The 22,002-nt window shown below is 34.1% G+C and overlaps 1 protein-coding gene across 1 annotated transcript; it reads left to right on the top strand.

Moving 5' to 3' along the window:
• The first annotated feature begins 672 nt into the window (after positions 1-672).
• Positions 673-5,533, top strand: LOC128198644 (uncharacterized). Its single transcript, XM_052884987.1, has 3 exons — positions 673-818; positions 4,495-4,846; positions 5,402-5,533. The coding sequence occupies exons 1-3, from the start codon at positions 673-675 to the stop codon at positions 5,531-5,533; spliced, it is 630 nt and encodes a 209-aa protein (XP_052740947.1).
• The last annotated feature ends 16,469 nt before the right edge of the window (positions 5,534-22,002 follow it).

Here is a 22,002-nt window from a genome sequence, read left to right as displayed (position 1 = left end):
GCGAAAGCTTCTTAAGGTATTCGTCGAAGCTCTTCGCTATAAGACCATTGAGTGGAAGAACTATCGGAACAATAATAGTTGACTCAAATTCACATGACGGTAATCTCATGAGCAAGGTCCAAGTATTTTGATACTTTTTTTTTCCTGACAAATAAATTAATATTATTATTAGCTCGATGTTAATGTTAGTAGATTTTTAGTTCTCCCTTAAGGTTCAGTTTTCCAATGAATGATGAAAGTGATAGCCCGAATTGTTACAAATTAACAAAACCAAATTTTCAAATGTTAAATTTTCTATGATCTACTCATTAAATTTTATTTTTATGCTTCAACACTGTTTTTTTTTTATTTTATTACCACTTTTGCTGAATAAATAATCTTGGCCAATCCTAGAAGCAGAACTTAGTTATGACGATCCTATAATCTCAACCATACACCGCAACGTTTACCTTATAAATTTACCAGACTAGGTGTTTAGATAGATATTCACTGTTTAATGCAATAAGTAGTCAAAATTTGGAAAAAGGTTTACTATTTGAATTTTTACTATTCTATTGGGCTGAACAGCAATAATTGTCGAGATTCAAGACTGAAGGTACTAGTTAGACTTTAAGATACTTATAAGACTACTATAGAGATAATAAAGAACGATGACCTGATATTTGATGTACAATGCCCGCGGCGGATTCTTTCACGCCGCTCTTCAACGTCCCGGCGCCGTCCCACCAGCGCCACTGCAACGCCCTGGCGCCGTCTCACCAGCGCCACTGCAACGCCCTGGCGCCGTCACACCAGTGCCACGGCAACGCCCTGGCGCCGTCACACCAGCGCCACTGCAACGCCCTGGCGCCGTCACACCAGCGCCACGGCAACGCCTTGGCGCCGTCACACCAGCGCCACTTCAACGCCTTGGCGCCGTCACACCAGCGCCACTGCAACGCCTTGGCGCCGTCACACCAGCGCCACTGCAACGCCTTGGCGCCGTCACACCAGCGCCACTGCAACGCCTTGGCGCCGTCACACCAGCGCCACTGCAACGCCTTGGCGCCGTCACACCAGCGCCACTGCAACGCCTTGGCGCCGTCACACCAGCGCCACTGCAACGCCTTGGCGCCGTCACACCAGCGCCACTTCTACTCCCCGGCGCCGTCAATCCAGAAACCTGACCTCGAGTCTCTCCGAGACCAGCCACCATCTCACTATGATCGACATGGCCCAGAGACAACCCTGGTCAGCACTCCACATAACGAGCCCAACCTCGAGTCTCCCTGTGACTAGCTACCATCTCATTATGGTCCATAGCCCAGAGACAACCCTGATCGGCACTCCACTAATCACGAGCCCAACCTCGAGTCTCCCTGTGACCAGCTTACCACCTCATTATGGTCCATGGCCCAGAGACTACCCTGGTTAGCACTCCAGCGTCGCTCAACTGAAGTAAAACTCCACGTGGCGGCGTCTCAGCTGGACTCTAGTCCCTCAAACCGGCTTTGACTCAGACCACCACGACTGCTCGACGGTTGTCCTCTTTATTTCGACATCTGTTGCAACTATGGTATCTCTTGTCTGGTTCCCTCTTGTAACTCATTCGAACTCGAACAAAAGAAAATGAACAATGTTAATATATGTATATGCGTTTTTTCGACTTACAATTTGATAAAGATGATAATGCTTTCTTTTATAATAGGTAATTGGTATATTTGGAATCGTTTCAAATACTATACAAAATTATATCAATTATTTGTATAATATTATTTTTAATAATTATTATTTTTATATGAGTCAACTATCCAATTGAAAACAACATTTCAGTCTATCCCAATGATATTAAACACTGTTAGATGTGTTTTGTGTTACTAGCGCTCGCTAAAAATGAGGCGCTCAAAAGAGGAAATTTATAGTAAGCTAATAAAAGTTTTGGTCAACAACGAACGTTATTTATACAAATAATACCTAAATATCGTCTACAATTTCGAGTTGTGTGTTCAGGAAGTATAAACAATATATACACATAAATAAATCATGGAACTAAATTGTACATGTATGCGCCTATTACTATTATTATTCGGATCACTTTATGCGGTGATTTTGTAGGGACGTAACCGGTCTATAGTATAAATATATCATTGATCTTCCCATAAACTAATAAAATAGGCAAACGATTTCTCGCTGTCAAACATCCGATACTGAAGCACCATAATAGCGCCGAGTATCTACGTGCGAGTGTGTAGTATATTGCCAGATGTATGAAATTAATGGCCTTGGTCTGTCTTCATATACCGCATATGCAATTTGAGCGTGATGGCATGTACTTACATGGGAAATTGGGATGCATCACTTTCTTGTTCATTTGACGGTAGTGTTTACGTGCAGTGGCACTAGATGGCGCCACTCACACTTTGGATCACGCTATGACTTGTTCATACTAGGGTATATGAGGCAAGCCATCGGTTTGCCAAGTTGTTGGTGTTCTCAGTTAATGGTGCCTACATTGTTTGTTTAAATAAACCCAACACCCATCGAGATCAAGCCGTAGTTTCATTTAGTGTGACCCGCGGCCCCAGTTCAATAGTGCACGGTGGGTTTGGGTGCTTCGGCCCATACATTGTTCCTACGAGAGCCGGATATCTGGAACCGAGGACATTTTTTGAAGACAAGTGGTCACTGGAGACCACCCGCCGTACTCGCAGTGGATTGCTGCAGAAACCGAGTACGTAGCACCGACGGAAGGCGCCGGCAGAGGGTGCTATCGGCGCTAGCAGCGGACTGATGACAAGTGACAGCAGAGGACATCAACCACAGATCAACAAGGACAGGAGTTCAAATCACATTGACAGCTGTCAATGTGACACGTGAGTGCAAAAGTGTCAAGTGTCAAAAGTGACGTTTCAAATTTAATACTAATAGTTAAAGTAAATTGAACCTTATTTCTTTAGTGAAAATAACTTTAAAATTTCATCATCGAAAATAGACTTTGGAAGATAAATTAGAGTAATTTGTTAAAGTAACTTAGAATTAATTGCATGCTAATTAAGACTTAGAATAAGTTCATTAAAAACGAGGGAACGGGGAACCTATGCCCGATTTCCGCCAGAGTCAATTAGATTTAAAACACTTGTAAAATTTTAAGAAAAAATATTAACTTTGAAGATTTTTAGTAGTAAAAAGACTTGTAATTTTTTGTGTTTTGAAATTGGAACATAGAATTATTTTGGTTAATAGAATATATTGTTAAATTTGTTGATATTTGTGAAATACACTTTGTTGCTTGTTTATAGAACATCATAGTAATTTAGTTTCAGATCATTTTAAGTTCATTTTTCGTTTTAACTTCAATTATAATTTAATTTAAATAATTTGCAGTATTTATTAATTTGTTAGTTCAACCATGGAAGGTTTATTAAATGTACAATATGAGTTGCATAATATAATTAAAAAGGGGTTTTCCAATTTTAAGAAAACACCAAAGGACAGATTAAATTTCGAGTATCTAGAAGTTAAATTAGAGAATTTAGAAAAAGATTGGTTAAGTTTTAGGTCAAATAACATAAAATTGTACGAAATATCAGAAGCAGATGCTTTATCTAGTAAACAATATGTCGAAAATGAAATATTTGAAGCTACAGAAGATATTTATTTGTTATATAAATCATTAATAAAAAAAATATTGAATCAGTTTTCTAAAGAACAACCTAGTAAGGAAAAAACTATTATATCAGGTCAACAGCAAAATTCGTGGGTAAAATTACCAAAAATTTCCATTCCCACATTTTCTGGTAAATATTCGGAATGGACCACATTTAGAGATTTATTTTTGGCCCTAATTCATAATAACGAGACTTTAGATAGTGTACAAAAGCTACACTATTTAAAGTCTCACTTATCGGATGAGGCCGAACAACTGATTCGGCACACTCCGATTACGGGCGCAAATTATAGTGAATGCTGGTCACTATTAGAACAACGTTATAATAATAGAAAGTTTTTGGCAAACAATATTTTGCAACGTTTATTTGGTATTAAACCTATGAATTTGGAATTAGCGTCGGGTCTGAAAGTACTAATAGACACCACCATAGACTGTTTAAATGCATTAAAAAATATTGATATTGATGTGAGCACATGGGATATTATTATCATTCATATAGTCAGTTTTAAATTAGATCAAGAGACTCGAAAGCAGTGGGAGCTACATATTTCGAGCTCAGTAGATTTGAATAATTTGCCAACTCTAGATCAGTTCAAATGTTTTATTGAGAATCGGTTTCGTGCACTAGAATTTGTAGAGTCAAGAAAATCTTCAGTACAGCGGACCAGTGGTAACAGCTCCAGACCAAAGACTTTTGTTGTGACGAATGAGTCAGATAAACTTCGTTGTGAATTTTGCTCGGGTAGTCATAAATTATGTTTCTGTAAAAAATTTGCAAGTGAAGATGTAGAAAAACGACGCGACTTTGTAGCAAATAATTCCATCTGTTTTAATTGTTTGGGCAGTAACCATCGAGTTCAGGAGTGCAGAAAATCTGGAACTTGCAGAATCGACAATTGCGGAAAACGGCATCATTCACTTCTGCATCCAGAACAGGAGAGCTACAGTAGAGCTACTAGTTCAACAGCAAGAGAACCAGTTGAGAGTGCTAGAACTACAACTAGTGCTGAACCAATAGTTTCCTGCTTATCAACTCAAAGGAGCACTAGTAGAGGACAGGTTTTACTTGCAACAGCATTAGTAAAAACCGAGTCTGAAACTGGAGATCTAAATATTAGGGCACTAATAGATCAAGGGTCACAAGCCTGTTTCATAACCGAATCAGCTGTGAAACGGTTACAGCTCAAAAAGACTGCAGTAAGCGGAACCATAACGGGACTTGGAGGAGATAGAGCTATTAATTCTAAACATTTAGTGTCTATTAAGTTCAAATCTAGATTCAACAGAGGTCGTAAAATCGAAGTAACAGCATACGTATTAAAAGACATCACAAGTTATCTGCCTGAAAAAAGAATTAATGAAATAAATTGGATAGAACTGCAGAATCTCAGTTTAGCTGATCCACATTTTAATAGGCCTAAAAAAATTGAGCTATTGTTGGGAGCGAATGTGTATAGCCAAATTCTGCAGGATGGCATTAAAAAGGATCCAACAGGCAATCTTCTGGCACAAAATACCAGTTTAGGTTGGATTCTGACAGGCAAGGTGACATGTCAAAACCAGTTCAATCGTAATAGTCTGGAAAATATATCGGTCTTACAAACTGATATATTGAAAGGAAATGGAAGAAATTTATAGTGCAAAAAGTATGCTGACAGGTCTGACAGAGGAAGAGCTGAAACGAAAAATTATATTTTAAAATTATTAAATATAATAAATATTTAAAATACATCAAAACAAAAAAGTTAACAGGACATCAAAGTCAAACAGAACAACAAGGTCAATCAAGACAACAAGATCAAACAGAACAACAAGGTCAAACAGGACAGCAAGGTCAAACAGGACAACAAGGACAAACATAGATCAGTTATACAGTCTCACTAGGAAAACAGGACAACAAGGTCAAACAGGACAACAAAGTCAAAAAGGACAAAAGGTCAAACAGGACAACAAAGTCAAAAAGGACAACTAACAAGATCAAACAGGACAAGACTTCAAGATCAAATAGGACAGGAATACTACTTAGGACAACAGCAAGGACAAACAGGGCAAACATATACAGGACAAAAATAACTAAAAGATCAAAGGATAAAGGACAATGAAAAGTTCTAGAACAAAAGGGAAAAAATAATAAAATAAAGGTTACTTACCTTAGACAGAAGTGAAGATCATTTTACTTACTCGGTGAATCTGCCGGAGATGTCATCCGGATCTGAAACAAAAGGATCAATATTATTAGTTACAGCATATCTGTACAATCTACTAGATTGAATAGCAACTTTAATTATAAAAGCAAAATTAATTATTAAAAAACTATAGCTAGCAAGGTCAGTTAGACAAGCTAATTTTTGAAAGAACTACAAAATTAATGGTTCACTTACCGTAGAGCACTAGAACAACTTACTGCAGGACACGTCCCCCGATGGTTGAGTGATCCAATGACTAATGTTACCACTGAATTATACGGATTCTGCAATCCTTTCCAATTAGCATGTGTAGCCGTGGTTTATTCAAGAATAAATAGAGGACAAAGGTAAAATATTTATATTTTATGGTGTCTTCAACGAAATAGAAGGAAACGAAGATTGTGGCACAATGCTGGTGGCTAGACATTAATTGAGCTACTACAGTCGTGGATGTTCAAAAAGGACAACATTCAAGCGTGGACTAATTCCACAATTGTTCTCGTCTGGTTAAATACCTAAATAGTTAATTTGACAGTTCAAATTTCGAGGTCATAGGTCGAGGAATCTCATATAAAATGCCAAAGGTAGAAAAAGAAAAAGTTAAGTCGGAAGCAGCAATTAGGTCACTTGTCGATACATTTTCAGAAAACATCCTACCCAAAAGGTTTCTATATTATCTATATTTGGAGATTTACTTGCTTCAATTGGAGAGCCACCTAATGTTAAACGTAATCTTTTCAACGAGATGGCAATTTATTCAAAGAGAGATCCAAAGCTTTAAACGTCCTCTCTTACAAGGAGGACTTGCCGCTTGGCAGCTGGTATATAGTTAATGGGTCGTAATTCTGGAATAGCACCCAAAGACTGATAATATAACCCGTGTGATCGCTATCAGGATGAAAAATACTACTTTCAAAAGGTCTAAAATTAATGTAATGTAAAATTCATGGTAAAATAAAATAAAAGGAAAGTTCAAAGTCAACTATTTGATAGCTTTTATATAACGGTACAGTTTTGTCATAGATCAATTTTAAGATCACTTATAATTTAGCATTTTAGTTATTTTTTTAAAGTTCAAATTCATTTTATACTTTAGTATTGTAATCAAACTAAAATTTAAGGGCAAGTTTCAGAGTTAAATAAAATCAATGTTTAAATTCAAAGTAAATAATTGATGCTTTGATGGTTGTATATTTAAAATTCATAGATCAATTTTAAATTAATTTGTATTTAGTTCATATTTCCAGTTCAAATTCGTTTTATAATTTAGTATTTAATTTAAAGCAAATAAATTAAAGTTGTTGTACAAATGTAGATTTTAGTTCATAGGTCTATTTAATTTAACTTTATAATCTTATAGAGTTTAGCCCATAGATACATTTTATAATTTATGATATGTTTAGTTCATATTTCAAGTACGATTTATTTACAAGTTCAAATTCATTTTACAGTTTTGTATTAATTTTAGTTCACAGTTCAATGAACTTGAGTAGTTCATTTATAATTTTGTATAAATTTTAAATCATGTCAAGTAAAATCTGAAAAATTTGGAATGTAGGTCAGTAAAGTCAAACCGTGTAAACTTCTCACCAAGAACATCTCATGTGGTCACGGTGGGCGGAATAATGAAGGACATTTCGCCACTAAATGTCCTTGGTGGGCGGTATGTTTACGTGCAGTGGCACTAGATGGCGCCACTCACACTTTGGATCACGCTATGACTTGTTCATACTAGGGTATATGAGGCAAGCCATCGGTTTGCCAAGTTGTTGGTGTTCTCAGTTAATGGTGCCTACATTGTTTGTTTAAATAAACCCAACACCCATCGAGATCAAGCCGTAGTTTCATTTAGTGTGACCCGCGGCCCCAGTTCAATAGTGCACGGTGGGTTTGGGTGCTTCGGCCCATACAGGTAGCTCGAATTTTTATTAAGTACGTCTATGTGCGTACCTTCATAAATTAAATAGCTAACGCACCAACCAAGATTTTATTTTACAGGTTGAACAAAACTACTCGCAACCTCTATCAATAACTATTTAGCTATTTAGACTATAAATATTACAATCTAAAACTGTACGTGAAAGTTGTAGTTTGTGATATACTTTATCCATTTGTCACAAAACCATTTAAAAATCTGTCAAAGTAGTTAAAGAATTTATAATTAATTATCACAATTACTTACGTAGGTTATCCCACTTCTGAAATGTAGGCGTACTCAGGATTCAGGTAATAATAACTTCTTGATTGTTTGAATACCTTCTTTTATTTCAATTACTTTATGATATTTCTATTGGTGGTGAAACTACTCTCGATTCGGAATTGCAGACATTGCAGAGAAGAATCGATAAGAAACTCTACAGTAGCTCTTTTCAAAGATGTTGGTTATAAAACTGTTTCAATTCTACGCGACTTCACTAGTGATTCGCTCCACAGAGAATAATCAACCGCCAACATGAAAACAATAATGTCTCCTGTCAAGTTGTAGCTTTCAAGCTTGGATAAAATAAATCTGATTGGTTCCCGCCATTTTACTTCAACCGGCGTCAACCAATCACAGAATGACAACTGAGAGATCATTTAAAAACAAAGTTGCCAGCATGAAAATAAAAATGTGATATAATTATGAATCTAGTTTGCTTAATCCTAACAATAGCCTAGCCTTCCTCGATAAATGGGCTATCTTACACTGAAAGAATAGTTCCTGAGATTAGCGTGTTCAATCAAACAAACAAACTCTTCAGCTTTATAATATTTGTATAGAAGGGATTCCTTTAATCTGTTCTGTTCAGGCTAATCTTCGATAACGAGTGAAATACTATGTAATTTTTACAGGCAAAGTTTTCACCTGTTTACCAAAACTTAACTCTTTACAGAATTCCTTGACTTAACCTTGAACTAAATTTCGCGCGGACAAAGTCGTGGTGAATCTATAAAGTTAAATTCGCTTTGAGTATCGTCCTTGTCCCAACGTCTTTGTTTAATGGTCGACGAGATATTCTAAAATGAACAGCTTTCTAATCTGCTGTGATTGTCAGGTTTATAGATCTGCGATAACCAGACATGGTTTTGGCTGGTGGGAGGCTTCGGCTATGGCTAGTTACCACTTTACCGGCAAACACGCACCGCCAAGCGATTTAGCGTTCGTACCGTACGTACTGTTATACCTAACCATAGTACCCCATGTTAATAAGTAAGCAATAAATAAGCTATTGTATCATAATTATTGGTATTTAAAGCTACCGGGCTTAGATACCCATTTAGTCGTTACTTAGCCGCGGAACTCAATAGACACATTGTCTTAATTAACTAATATTACATTATAAATGTGTATTTTATTTTGTAGCAATTAAATATCTTTTTTTTAAAAAGGGGCTTTCAATTAACCCCATAACAAATTGGTGGCAGCGGTGCGGATTTCGAAAATTCCGGTAAACCAAAAACAGTTCCAAGGCCCGACTCCGCGCAAGGCTATTTTCTAAGTGAAAATAATAAAGTGCAAATAAAGTGCAAATAAAAGTGCAAAAGTGCTAATAAGTGTCAAAGGCAGAAGGCCTCTAATAAGTGGTAGTGTTTGTTCCCGTCCGGCGCAACACCAGGGATTTGGCCCTGATCCACTGAGTTGGATCCACAAGGAGGTCTGGCTGACACCGTCCGCAGCATGCAGGTGTTTATGGCGATAGCGATAATCGCGTTCCACGAACTGTAAGTGCTGTTGGACCTACCTGCGCGTTAAAAACAAATTCATATTATTGTAACCTGATACTTGTTATTGTATCTTTGTAACGAGTTATTACTCGTATTAATTGTAATTAAGATACGGAGGTATCTAATTAATATTTGTGTGATACGAATAAATATCATATGTAACACTTATATTACGCTACAATATAATATTAACGCTTTAATATTGCGTAACAACATTAAAATAAAATTTAAAAGTGTAATTAAAAGTTCTAAAGTTTACACTAATTAATATATTCAAAATTCTTAATTTTTATTTGAAATTGATATACAACGTTATTAACGTTACACTTTATTACTTAATATCATAATTATACTTAAATTCATTATCTTTTCATTAAATTGATTAAAACTAATTACATATTAATATAAATTGATTCCTTTGATTTTAATATTTCAAAATCAAAAATTTGTGTGTAAACAACAATTTTACTTTTACCTTAATTTTCTTTTTTGTAGATTTAAGTTAGTATTAAGTTTTACTTTATTTTATCCGTTTATTAACTTTAAGTTCCTATATTTTAACTAACTATTCAGATTGAAATTCACTCTTAAATCGTTTCAATAGTTCATAATGGCTACGAAAAAACTACAAGTAGAGATCCCAACTGAAATTCCTGTAGTGTTTGAGAAAATTGCTTCTCCATCCGTGGGAAAATTAGAGAAAAGAGAAGTAGATTTAAACATTTTATTAAAATTTATTAAACCATATGATGGTTCAAGAGAAACTATTAATTCATTTATCACTAATTGTAACAATGCATTTGAATTGGCCACAGAACCACAGAAGTTCATTCTTTTTAAATACATTCAAAGTCAATTACAAGGAAAGGCTGAAATAGCAGCCTCCATTAAAGAATTTACATCTTATGAACAACTAAAAGATTTTCTGAAAACACAATTCAGCCAACGTAAACATTATTCGCATTTAATCACTGACCTGCAAGAGTGCAAGCAAGGCCCTGCGGAAACAGTCACTCAATTTTCTATTAAAATTGAGTCTATCCTATCTCAACTTTTAACCGAAATCTCTTTGAATCCTACTAAAAAATCTGAAGTCCCTGGCAGAACAGCAGCCATGGAAGATTTAGCCCTACATCATTTCTTAATGGGTTTATACCCACGTGTTTCAAACATAGTAAGATGCAAATCTCCCAAAAACCTAAACGAGGCGATAAGCTTCGCGATCTCGGAAGAAAAGATACAACAAACTCTGTATAGGAAATCTGAAAAGCCTCAACAAAAAATAATTAAACCCAATACCAACAATAATCCTCATAGAAATAATAGTTATGGTCCAAGACCAAATTATTTCCCCAATAAGTCTTTTACATTAACGAACAGACCTCAAGGTCAATTCTTTAATAGGCCTCCTCAAGGTCAATCCTTTAACAGGCCTCCTCAAGGCCCACACTTTAACAGACCCTTTCAAGGCCAACAATTAAATAGACCTCATCAAGGTCAATTTAACAAAAACCAATCGTTTGATAAATCTCGCGTTAATTTTGTTAATGAGGAAAATTCTTCTCCAAATTACGAAGAAGAAGGAGAAGAAGATTACCAGGATAATCTTGGTAACAATGAACAGTATTGTGACGAACAATATCATGACCAAGATCAAGTAGAATATTTTGACGATTCCGATCAAAATTTAAACGAATAAATGTCCCGTCAACGTGTCGGACGCGACATAATAGAAGGAAAGGCACGGTTAAAATTTATAAAATTAATAATAACAATAATAACAGATATTTACCTCACATAAGACTATACACATCCGCCAGTCCAAAACCATTATTATTATTAATAGACACAGGTGCTACTATCAGTCTCATCAAAAGCTCATCGATAACAAAATCGGTCAAAGTTTATCCTGATGACGTGACAATTAAAGGTATTAACAGTTCAGAAAATTCAAGTGACAGCCCCCCAGTTAGAAGTCTTGGTTATATAAATCTAAGATTGAAAATTGATGACAAAAATAATATTACTCATAAATTTCATGTATTTAATGACCTTCAGATTCCATATGATGCAATCATAGGAACTGACCTTTTCAGAACATACAACTGTCAAATAAATTATAACAATAATAGCATAGAAATAGACAGTCATAAAGCATATCTTATTTTTAATGAACCTACTTATATAATTCAACCAAGATCAGAAACCGTTATAGAATGCACGGTCAAGAATCCGGAAATTAAGGAAGGTCTAATTCTCGATAATAAAATTTCAGAAAAAGTCCTAATTTCAAATTGTCTAGTAAAAGTTAAACCGAATAACAGAATAAATATAACCATACTTAATACTTCTGAAGAACCTATCCAATTAAATTCGGATCTAAAATTAAAAATAGAAAAGATCCCTGATAGAAACATAAAATTAATTAATAATTGTCAAAGCACATTTGACAGAACGAACCGAGTCATAGATTCTCTTAGAATATCCCATCTAAATGTCGAGGAAAGTGAAGAACTCATTGATATTTGCTCTCAATATTCAGATATTTTTCATTTAGCCGACGATGAACTTACTTACACAAATGCTCTAAATCATCAAATCAAAACCAGTTCGGAAACTCCTGTTAACACAAAATCTTACAGATTCCCTGAGTGTCATAAAGCCGAAGTAAATAAACAAATAAACAAAATGTTAGATCAGGATATAATAGAACCATCTGTTTCACCATGGTCTTCACCAATATGGGTTGTACCAAAGAAGACAGACGCATCTGGAGAAAAGAAGTGGAGAGTTGTGATAGATTATAGAAAACTAAATGACATCACAATCGGTGAATCATATCCCATACCACAAATTAACGAAATTCTCGACCAATTAGGAAATAGTAAATATTTCTCTACACTTGATTTAGCCTCAGGATTTCACCAAATACAAGTTGATTCCAAGGATGCAGAAAAGACAGCGTTTACTGTTCCAGAAGGTCACTTCCAGTTTAAACGTATGCCCTTTGGTTTAAAAAACGCCCCAGCAACATTTCAGAGACTAATGAACACTGTATTATCTGGCTTACAAGGTATACACTGTTATGTTTATTTAGATGACATAGTTATATATTCATTTGATTTAAATTCTCATATACAAAAACTACAAAAGGTATTTGACAGGTTGAGACAGTTTAATTTGAAATTACAACCTGACAAATGTGAGTTCCTAAGAAAAGAAGTAAACTATTTAGGCCACATAATTACAGGTGAAGGAGTCAAACCGAATCCTGAAAAAGTTAAAGCAGTAGAAAAGTTCCCTATTCCAAATACCCCAAAAGACGTAAAGTCATTTTTAGGTCTAATCTCCTATTATCGTAGATTCATTCCAAATTTCTCTATGCTCGCAAAACCTCTAACTTCTCTCTTAAAAAAGAATTCCACATTTAATTGGAATAATGAACAACAACTCGCTTTTGAAACCTTAAAAAATAAGTTATTAACTGCTCCAATACTTATGTACCCAGATTTCACAAAACCGTTTATTCTTACATGCGATGCTTCCAATTACGCTATTTCTGCTATTTTATCTCAAGGAGAAATTGGTAAAGATCGTCCCATAGCGTTTGGCTCACGTACACTTAATAAAGCCGAACTTAATTACAGTACTACTGAAAAAGAATGTCTTGCAATAATATTTGGCACAAAATTATTCAGACCCTATATCTATGGTAGAACTTTTACTATCGTAACGGACCACAAACCGCTTCAATGGTTATTTAATTGTAAGGATCCAGGTTCCCGTCTTGTAAGATGGAGACTGAAATTGGAGGAATACAACTATAACATAAAATATAAAAAAGGAAAGGTAAATGCTAATGCTGATGCACTTTCCAGATACCCCGTAAATTCGCTTACAGTAAATCCTGATGACACAAATTCAAATTCTCCACCTGAAGTAGAAAATCAAAACCTAGATAGAGATTTAGGAGAACTCCTACTATCTCCACCATCTTTCCATTTAGACGAAGTTCTTTCCGACACAGAAGATCAAATCAATATTCCACCTTCAAACATACAAATAGGAGAAGAATCACCCTTACCTGTCCCTGAAAACTTACCTGATATAGACTTAACTGCACAAGAAAATGTAGGCTTACCAATAGAAAACCCTGTTAGATCACCATCTATAGAAAACCCTGTTAGATCACCATCTCAAGATCTCATCGGTTCACCAGACCCTGAACCTATCGACCTTAGTCCAAATGCTGATGATTATTCCACATTTCTAAAAACTGCTTTTGATAAAAATAAATGTTTTGATACACAAATTATAGAACATAACGAAAGTCTCATGAAATCTTCTAAAAAGGTAATAGTTATACCTACGTCATTAGATCTAGACGAATCAAATCCCTACATAGAAGAAATATTGGGCAATGTAGAGAATTCCAAGGAAATTGTAGAAGCAGAAAAACAATTACATTCATATTATGCAATAGAATTAAACAATAAATCTTATTTTCTTCTTTTTACAAAGGTTCATCATTTTGACGAATCACCTTATTCTGAATTATTTAATACTCTGAAACATCTAAGAAATAGATTATTAATATTTGGAAATGTAGATGAGATAGGTATTACAGATTTTAAGAACCCTTTCGATAAACATTCTTTCACTAAAATATACAACATTCTTCTATATCTTTTCCATAATACTGGTATCAAAGTTCATATATACCATAATAATATAATATACCCTTCTCCTACCGAAATAAAGAAAATATTAAGAGAACACCATGATATTCCTGTCGCTGGACATCTCGGTTCAGTTAGGATGTACAATAGAATTAAAGATCTTTACTATTGGAAAGGTATGCGTAAGGATGTCGAAACTTATGTAAAGGCATGCAGATCTTGCCAAGAAAATAAAGCATTGCGAAAAACAAATAGAGCTCCTATGCAGATTACCAGCACGTCCACTGCACCCTGGCAACGTCTTAGTCTAGACATTGTTGGTCCACTTCCCGAGTCAGGCACTGCGAAATTGAAATATATTCTCACTCTTCAAGATTATCTGACCAAATTTTCAGTAGCATATCCTATCCGAAGCACAACTGCAGAAGAAACAAGTGATTGTCTTCTTCATTTCATTTCTATGTTTGGTATACCAAAAATGATCCTAACAGATCAAGGCACAAATTTCACTTCAGACCTATTTAAGAAGACTTGTGAATTTTTAAAAATAAAACAACTTTGGTCGTCACCATACCATCCCCAAACTCAAGGAGCATTAGAAAGGAGCCATTCCACTTTAAAAGAATATCTGAAATCATTTGTAAACAATGAACAGACAGATTGGCCCCGGTATGTCTATACTGCCATGCTAGCGTATAACACTTCTGTGCATTGCACAACGCATTATACGCCGTTTGAATTATTATACGGCCATAAACCATTTATTCCAAATTCTATTTACGATGAGTCGTCAGGAGCAACGTATCCTGAGTATGTAAAAATGTTACAAAACCGACTCCGATTTTCCTTAGAAAAAGCCACACAGAACATTCGAAATTCGAAAACCATTTCAAAAAACTATTATGATTCTCGTAGTAAACCGAGGCAATATAAAATTGGCGATTATGTTTATTTAAAGAACCATTTAAGATTACGAAAGGCCTTATCTCCACTTTGGAAAGGTCCCTATAAGGTCGTTAAAATTTTAGGCAATAATACATTATCTTTATTAATTAACAGGCGTCATGTGACACACCATTATGACCAAATAAAATTAGCAGACACAACTAACACCCAAAATTAAAAAACACTAGGGTTACATTAATTATTAATTATTATTAAGGTTAATTTTTTTTTACTATTATTACATTACTTTTTACTATTATAACATTACTTTTTACTATTATTATTATAAGTTAATTTTAATTTTATCGCTAAAACATTTATTAAGTAAACTTAGTAAACATATAAAACTAACATACTACACTATTTTCAGTGTTACTGCCCATCACGAGGACTTCATCCAACGAATTTCCGCAAGTCCGGGTATTTACTTCGATAACATAGGAAATGTAAAAATTAATAAGGGTCATCTTAACGTTATTATTCCATTAGATATATCTTATATTAAGCCTCATATTGAAAATATCAACTCTGTACTAAATTATGTAAAAGACACTTGTGAGAAAACCCCAGTTAGCCCTGAATGTTATGATATTTTTGAACCTTTAACACTTCGCTATAATGACATCGTAAAACAATTTTCTGCTATTTCTCATTTAACTAATAACAAAAACAAACGTAGTGCTTGGTTTTCTGGTATAGGTTCTGTAATAAAACATATTTTTGGAAATTTAGACGAAAACGATGGTATTATCTTTAACCAAGCTATTGAATCTATATTAAACAATGAAAAGAAACTATCATCATTAATTACAGAAAATATTTTAGTGACAAATTCTATAATAAACCGTTTTAATGAAACCATACTCAAAATTCAGTCAAACGAATTAAAATTAAATGATGCAATAAATAATTTTTTTGCAACTGTAAAAAATTTGACCATTTTCAATGACAGAATACAATTACAGTTAAATATTAATGATATATTTAGTTGTTTAGACATATCTTTGATGACACTGTCATTCCAACTAGATGATATAATTAATGCCATTATGTTTAGCAGCTTAAATAAACTGCACCCTGCAGTCATCACCCCTACACAACTACAAAGTGAACTTGTTGATAGCATCCAACACTTACCACAGGATCTAGAATTACCAGTTCCTCTTGAAATAAATTTGATGCATACTATTATCGAGATATCTAAAGTGTTTTCATATGTCATAAATTCTAGGATAATATTCGTTTTAGAAATTCCATTAATTTCGAATAAATTGTATACACTTTATCATACTATACCATTGCCAACACCCCATAATATAGAAAAGCCTGAATCATTCAGTTTAATTATTCCAAATAGTAAATACATTGCTATTACTATAGATAAAAACTATTATTTTAATCTGGATAGTTTAAATGATTGTATAAAAATTAATGATAAGCATTTTACATGTGAAATCTCAAATGTATATGCTTCTGATGCTAAACCTATTTGTGAAAGCGAATTATTGTCAAAAATTATTAAGAAAATGCCTGATCAATGTACAACTAAATTTATTTATGGAAAGGTAAATATATGGTATAAATTAAAATATAATGACTGGATATTTGTTCAATCAGAAAACAGTAAAATAATTATTGAATGTTCAAAGCAGAAATTAAATGAAATTGTAATATTTGGAACAGGTATACTAACGCTACCAGAATCCTGCATTGGCTACAACAGGAATACTATTCTAACAAGTAAGATGAATAAAAATATCACCATACCGTTAATTATTCCCGACTTCAATATTATCAATGATTCATGTTGTAATCAAGCCAAATTAAACATTGTAAAAGGAGATGCGTCCCCTATTGCATTAGAAAGAATAAATTTAGAAGACTTAAAATTACAGAAAGATACTTTAAATAAAAACCTCTTAGATACAAAATTGGACGAAATCCCACACATTATAAAATATGGGACACATTATTCTTATATAACAATAACTATGTTAATAATTTTAATTATATTAATATTATATTATAGCACTAAAGTAATATATTACATTAAGAACAAAAATATTAATCAGAATATGAATGTTGTAACAAAATTAGATAAAATTAATACAAACGACGAACATGAAATCGAACCAGATGACTCTTACCCTAAGGTTAAAATTAATATTTAAATTTGAGATTTTAATATAAACTTCGTTTCCAAAATTCCCGAAGTTTATACAAAAGGGGGAGGTGTTATACCTAACCATAGTACCCCATGTTAATAAGTAAGCAATAAATAAGCTATTGTATCATAATTATTGGTATTTAAAGCTACCGGGCTTAGATACCCATTTAGTCGTTACTTAGCCGCGGAACTCAATAGACACATTGTCTTAATTAACTAATATTACATTATAAATGTGTATTTTATTTTGTAGCAATTAAATATCTTTTTTTTAAAAAGGGGCTTTCAATTAACCCCATAACAGTACGATGTCGTTTAGAAACCGAAAGAGGTGTGGTATTTTACCCCAATAACAAGTTAGCCCGCTTCCGTCTTAGAATGCATCATCACTTACTATCAGGTGAGATTGTTAATTTTTAAAGAATAAAAAATTACATTTATTATTTTATAAAAGCTGACAGTCAGTCCGTGCTCATACTAGATACAATAAGGGAGGCACTATGGTATTTGGGCCGTGGTGGCTCACTCCGCATATAAATTAAATGGTGGCAGAAGGAAATGAAATAAAAATTTATCATTTACAGTTTTACAATCACTGATATGGCTGAGACTTTCTTTTAAGTAAAAACTTGAGTCAGAAGGTATCGCTCTTACTTAATAACAAATTTAAACTTGACTTAACATTCAAACAATATGCAGAAAGGGATATGGAACTGACACTCATCACGCTGCTGCAATGGGGGATAGCCGGATGGTTATTATAATAATTTAATCAGAAGTTTGAGCTTCATTAATTAAACTGAAACTCACTGTTTCACCCGCGTAGTTCCCGTTCCCGTATGAATAAGGGGATAAAATATAGCCTATAGCACCCGGGGATAGTGTAGCTTCCCAACAATGAAAGAATTTTTCAAATCGATTAAGTAGTTTTGGAGCCTATTCAATGCAAACAAACGAACAAACTATCAAATATTTCCTCTTTATAATATTAGTATAAATATACATCGCAGCCTATAACATTAATTGCATGCAAGTTTTTGTATATAATATTTCTTTGACATGACGTTTAACGTACTAAAAATATATGACTAAAACTTTGTTATGTATTGATACTGCGTCAGAGACAATAAATTAAATTTCATCCATAAATGATCCAAACTTTGTAAATGTCCGCACGAAGTTTAGATCTGTTGGGATTGGTCAGTATATGTTATGCAGTATTTATGTACTTTGTGCGGGGTTCGAGCCAAGAATATTGGGGGTAAACGAATTGCTATTGTCAAAATGTAATTGAATTCCTTTTGTTTTAGGACCTTTTATGTAAAAACTACTTCCAAAATAGAAAAGGATTTAAATGGAAACATAGTACTTCATTTGCAACGTATTTCTTATAATAATCATGATGCACAGTAGCCTTAAGCACCTTATGTTTATTTATTGATTTTATTAAGAAAATTCAATAAGAAAATTCAGCTAACTTAACCTACTAGCTATACAAATCATGCCCACGTGGTGGCGGCAAGAATACTGGCTGCATTTGGTAATTTTAATTTGTAACAGGGTGTCCCGTTATGGATAAAACGCAAATGAGAGATACACCACCGAATCATCTAAAATTAATTTGAATAGTTTTCCAAAAATCCCTAGGGTGACCAAGTAATTTTTTTTTCGGGTTTTTCAAATATTAATTGTATAATTAATATTGATTATTAAAGAGAAGCAATCAATTAGTGTCAGTACACTCTTCTGATATTCTGAAATATTGGACTACACAATAGTACTTACCTACCTAGTATACAATATTTATAATGAAACACGCCTAAAAAACATAAAACATAAGACATGTTTGGATCTTCCCTCGTCGCAAGAACCAGCTCATGACTAAGGGCCCAGTATGGCTTTTAAGTAATAGATACTAGTTGGGTAAGTTACCCTAGATATTGATTGAATAGAAAAACTATGTTCTCACAAATTGGTTCAGACGTACGAGTATCTATTCTCAGGTGGGAGTCTACTAATTGCGAGAGTAATCCCAAACGGTCTAGTTCGAGCAGAAGCCTTTTTATTTTGACTTCAATCTGTTAATTACTTTTCAATATCAATGAGCTCATTTTGGCATATCTATGATTAGCTGACGTCGCACGGTTTTACCCGCGTGGTTCCCGTTCCCGTAAGAAAACGGGGATAATATCGGGGAAAATAATGCACGAACACACGTTCAAACAAAATTTACGTAGCAATATTTTTTTAGTCAAAGCAGATCACAGAAAACAGACAAAATAATATTAAATGATTGGATTGTAAAAGTCAGCCAGGGTCAAGCTGACGAGGCGGCCATGTGGGTACAATGAGCCATGACCTTTAGTTGTGAATACGTCTATCGATACGGCGGATGTCCTAACTAACGCCGTTATTTCCGGTGCGGGGCGCCATTCCATTACCTCGGGACCTTAACCAATCATGTTATTGGCAGTTTACGTGAAAATTGGATCACGTGATCTTCCAATAATCTGATTGGTCTATTCCTGTGCGTTGACACTCTGCACCATTTGAACCATATCAATTCCAGAATTTAGAAGTACTCGTACGTAGGTAATATATTTTCTTCTATTTATACACATAAGCCCCCATTCGCACGAGCGTTTGCCTCACCACACGTATAGCAAGATTTTTCAATGGCTTTCCCCCATCGTACTAAGTTGCTCTGATCTGGGAGAGTCATTTGAAAGGCATTAAGATATAATTTTAATAAGGCAGGAGACCAGTCATATAGCAAAGCCACTGTAATGCAACCGGGATGCAGAATTCACCTAAGGATAACCACTCATTTTTTATTGTTTAAATTATGAAATATCTTTGTCTATTTTTCGAACTTCTGATATCCACATTCCAATTCAACTTGCACCATTTCGAAACAAGAGATATTAATTTAACGAACAGTAACTGTGCCACTAATGATCACATTGTAAACTGCTTGGCTTGGTTTAGCAATGTATGTATGTATGTATATATGTATGTATGTACCTACTCTGTTACCATCTATTCTGCGTTGCTATACAGAATACGGTCTTTTTAATTATGACGTAGGCAAAACGCTACCAAAATTCAACTTATGTACCTTGAAGTTATCTATATTATATATTGAAGCGAATATTTTAAAATGACACACCATCATACCACCTAAAACCAATTGCTTCATATTTCATTTATTTTATTAATTATTATTTATTTTGATTTTTTTATACTCTTATTTATTTATTTGTCCTTTTTTAAATACTTATCAATGTTAATAAATTATAAAATGTAATACAAAGCACTATTAATAAATATTAAAAAATTTCAACCCTCCCGCTGCGGGACATTTTTAATGGCATTCCAAGCAACTGGTGATCAGGGCTCCAGAGTGAGGAACCTCCTAACAATACGCGCCGTCTCAAGAATAACTAGCCTTCTGAATCCGACCCTTGATCCAGCCGTTAAGCGAAAGCTTCATGAGGTTTTGTTTGAAACTTTTCTCTTTATGACCATTGACTGAAACGTCTATCGGAACAATAAATAGAGCAAGATCCAGGCAGGTATTTGATACTTTTCCTTTTCATTCATTATTATATTCATTACTACCTGATGCTGCGCGGTTTTCCCCGCATGGTTCCCTTTCCCGTAAGAATACGGGGATAATATATAGCCTACAGCCTTCCTCAATAAATGGGCTATCTAACATTGAAAGAATTTTGAGATTAGCGCGTTCAATCAAACGAACAAACAAACTCTTCAGCTTTATAATATTATTATAGATTATCAACCGATGGACGTCCACTGCTGGTAATAGTCCTCTTACTAATTAATTAGGACTTTTCAGCCGGCTACGTCCAGCAAATAATAAGCATTGTTGAAATAAGATATACTCGTAGGTACATACGAAAACTTTTACTGAAGAGTAAAAATAAAAATTTAAATAACCAAACGATATCGATATTAAACAACTCCAATAAAATTCGAAAGATTTGAAGACATAAAATTATTACAGCTATTTTTCAGGACTTCGAAATTAACTCGTTCGAGGCACGTAGTTATCCAAAAGAAAGTTTATAGTCCATAAACTTACTTAACATCATGCTTTCGGGTAGTATATATACTTGATAATACATTTTATGTGATTTCACCCGAGGATGAATTCGAATCGCGTGTTTTATGAGTGACCAAAATGATACACACTGTTATAGTGTGTGGCAAACGGCTCTGAAATTACAACATCTACACGCACATGCAGATTTTATTACAACCCCGATGGTATAATTAGATTTTACACTACCCAGAATAGGTATATCGAGAACGAGTACAGAACAGAACAGGCAGAAAACAGTTCAAAAGGAGCATACTTATTTAGACTTTCAATCAAGCTATTTGTGCATCGATAAACATCCTAAATGACTATAAATATAATATTAGTAATCATTGACATAATCAATATATATAAATAAAATTAATTTGTCTTTCTGTTGTCTGTTTTGTGAATTACTTAGGTATACTTATTCACACTATACACTGAATTTCAAGCCAACGAAATTGCGGGCGTCAAAGTCTAAAAACGTTAAATTAATAAGTAAAAGAATTTATACTATACATTCCAAAATAATACAGCTAGTAATATGGAACGGCAAAAATAGAACA

This window comes from Bicyclus anynana, chromosome 2 (genome assembly GCF_947172395.1).
Source record: "Bicyclus anynana chromosome 2, ilBicAnyn1.1, whole genome shotgun sequence".
NCBI lineage: Eukaryota > Metazoa > Arthropoda > Insecta > Lepidoptera > Nymphalidae > Bicyclus > Bicyclus anynana.
This window is presented reverse-complemented; position numbering and strand designations above follow the sequence as displayed.

Coding starts and splice junctions, on each gene's coding strand:
- LOC128198644 (XM_052884987.1), top strand. CDS start 673: ATGCCCGCGGCGGATTCTTTCACGCCGCTCTTCAACGTCCCGGCGCCG. Junction 819..4,494: donor CACGGCAACGCCCTGGCGCC/GTCACACCAGCG, acceptor TTGTTTGGGCAG/TAACCATCGAGTTCAGGAGT. Junction 4,847..5,401: donor TACAGCTCAAAAAGACTGCA/GTAAGCGGAACC, acceptor AAAAGTTAACAG/GACATCAAAGTCAAACAGAA.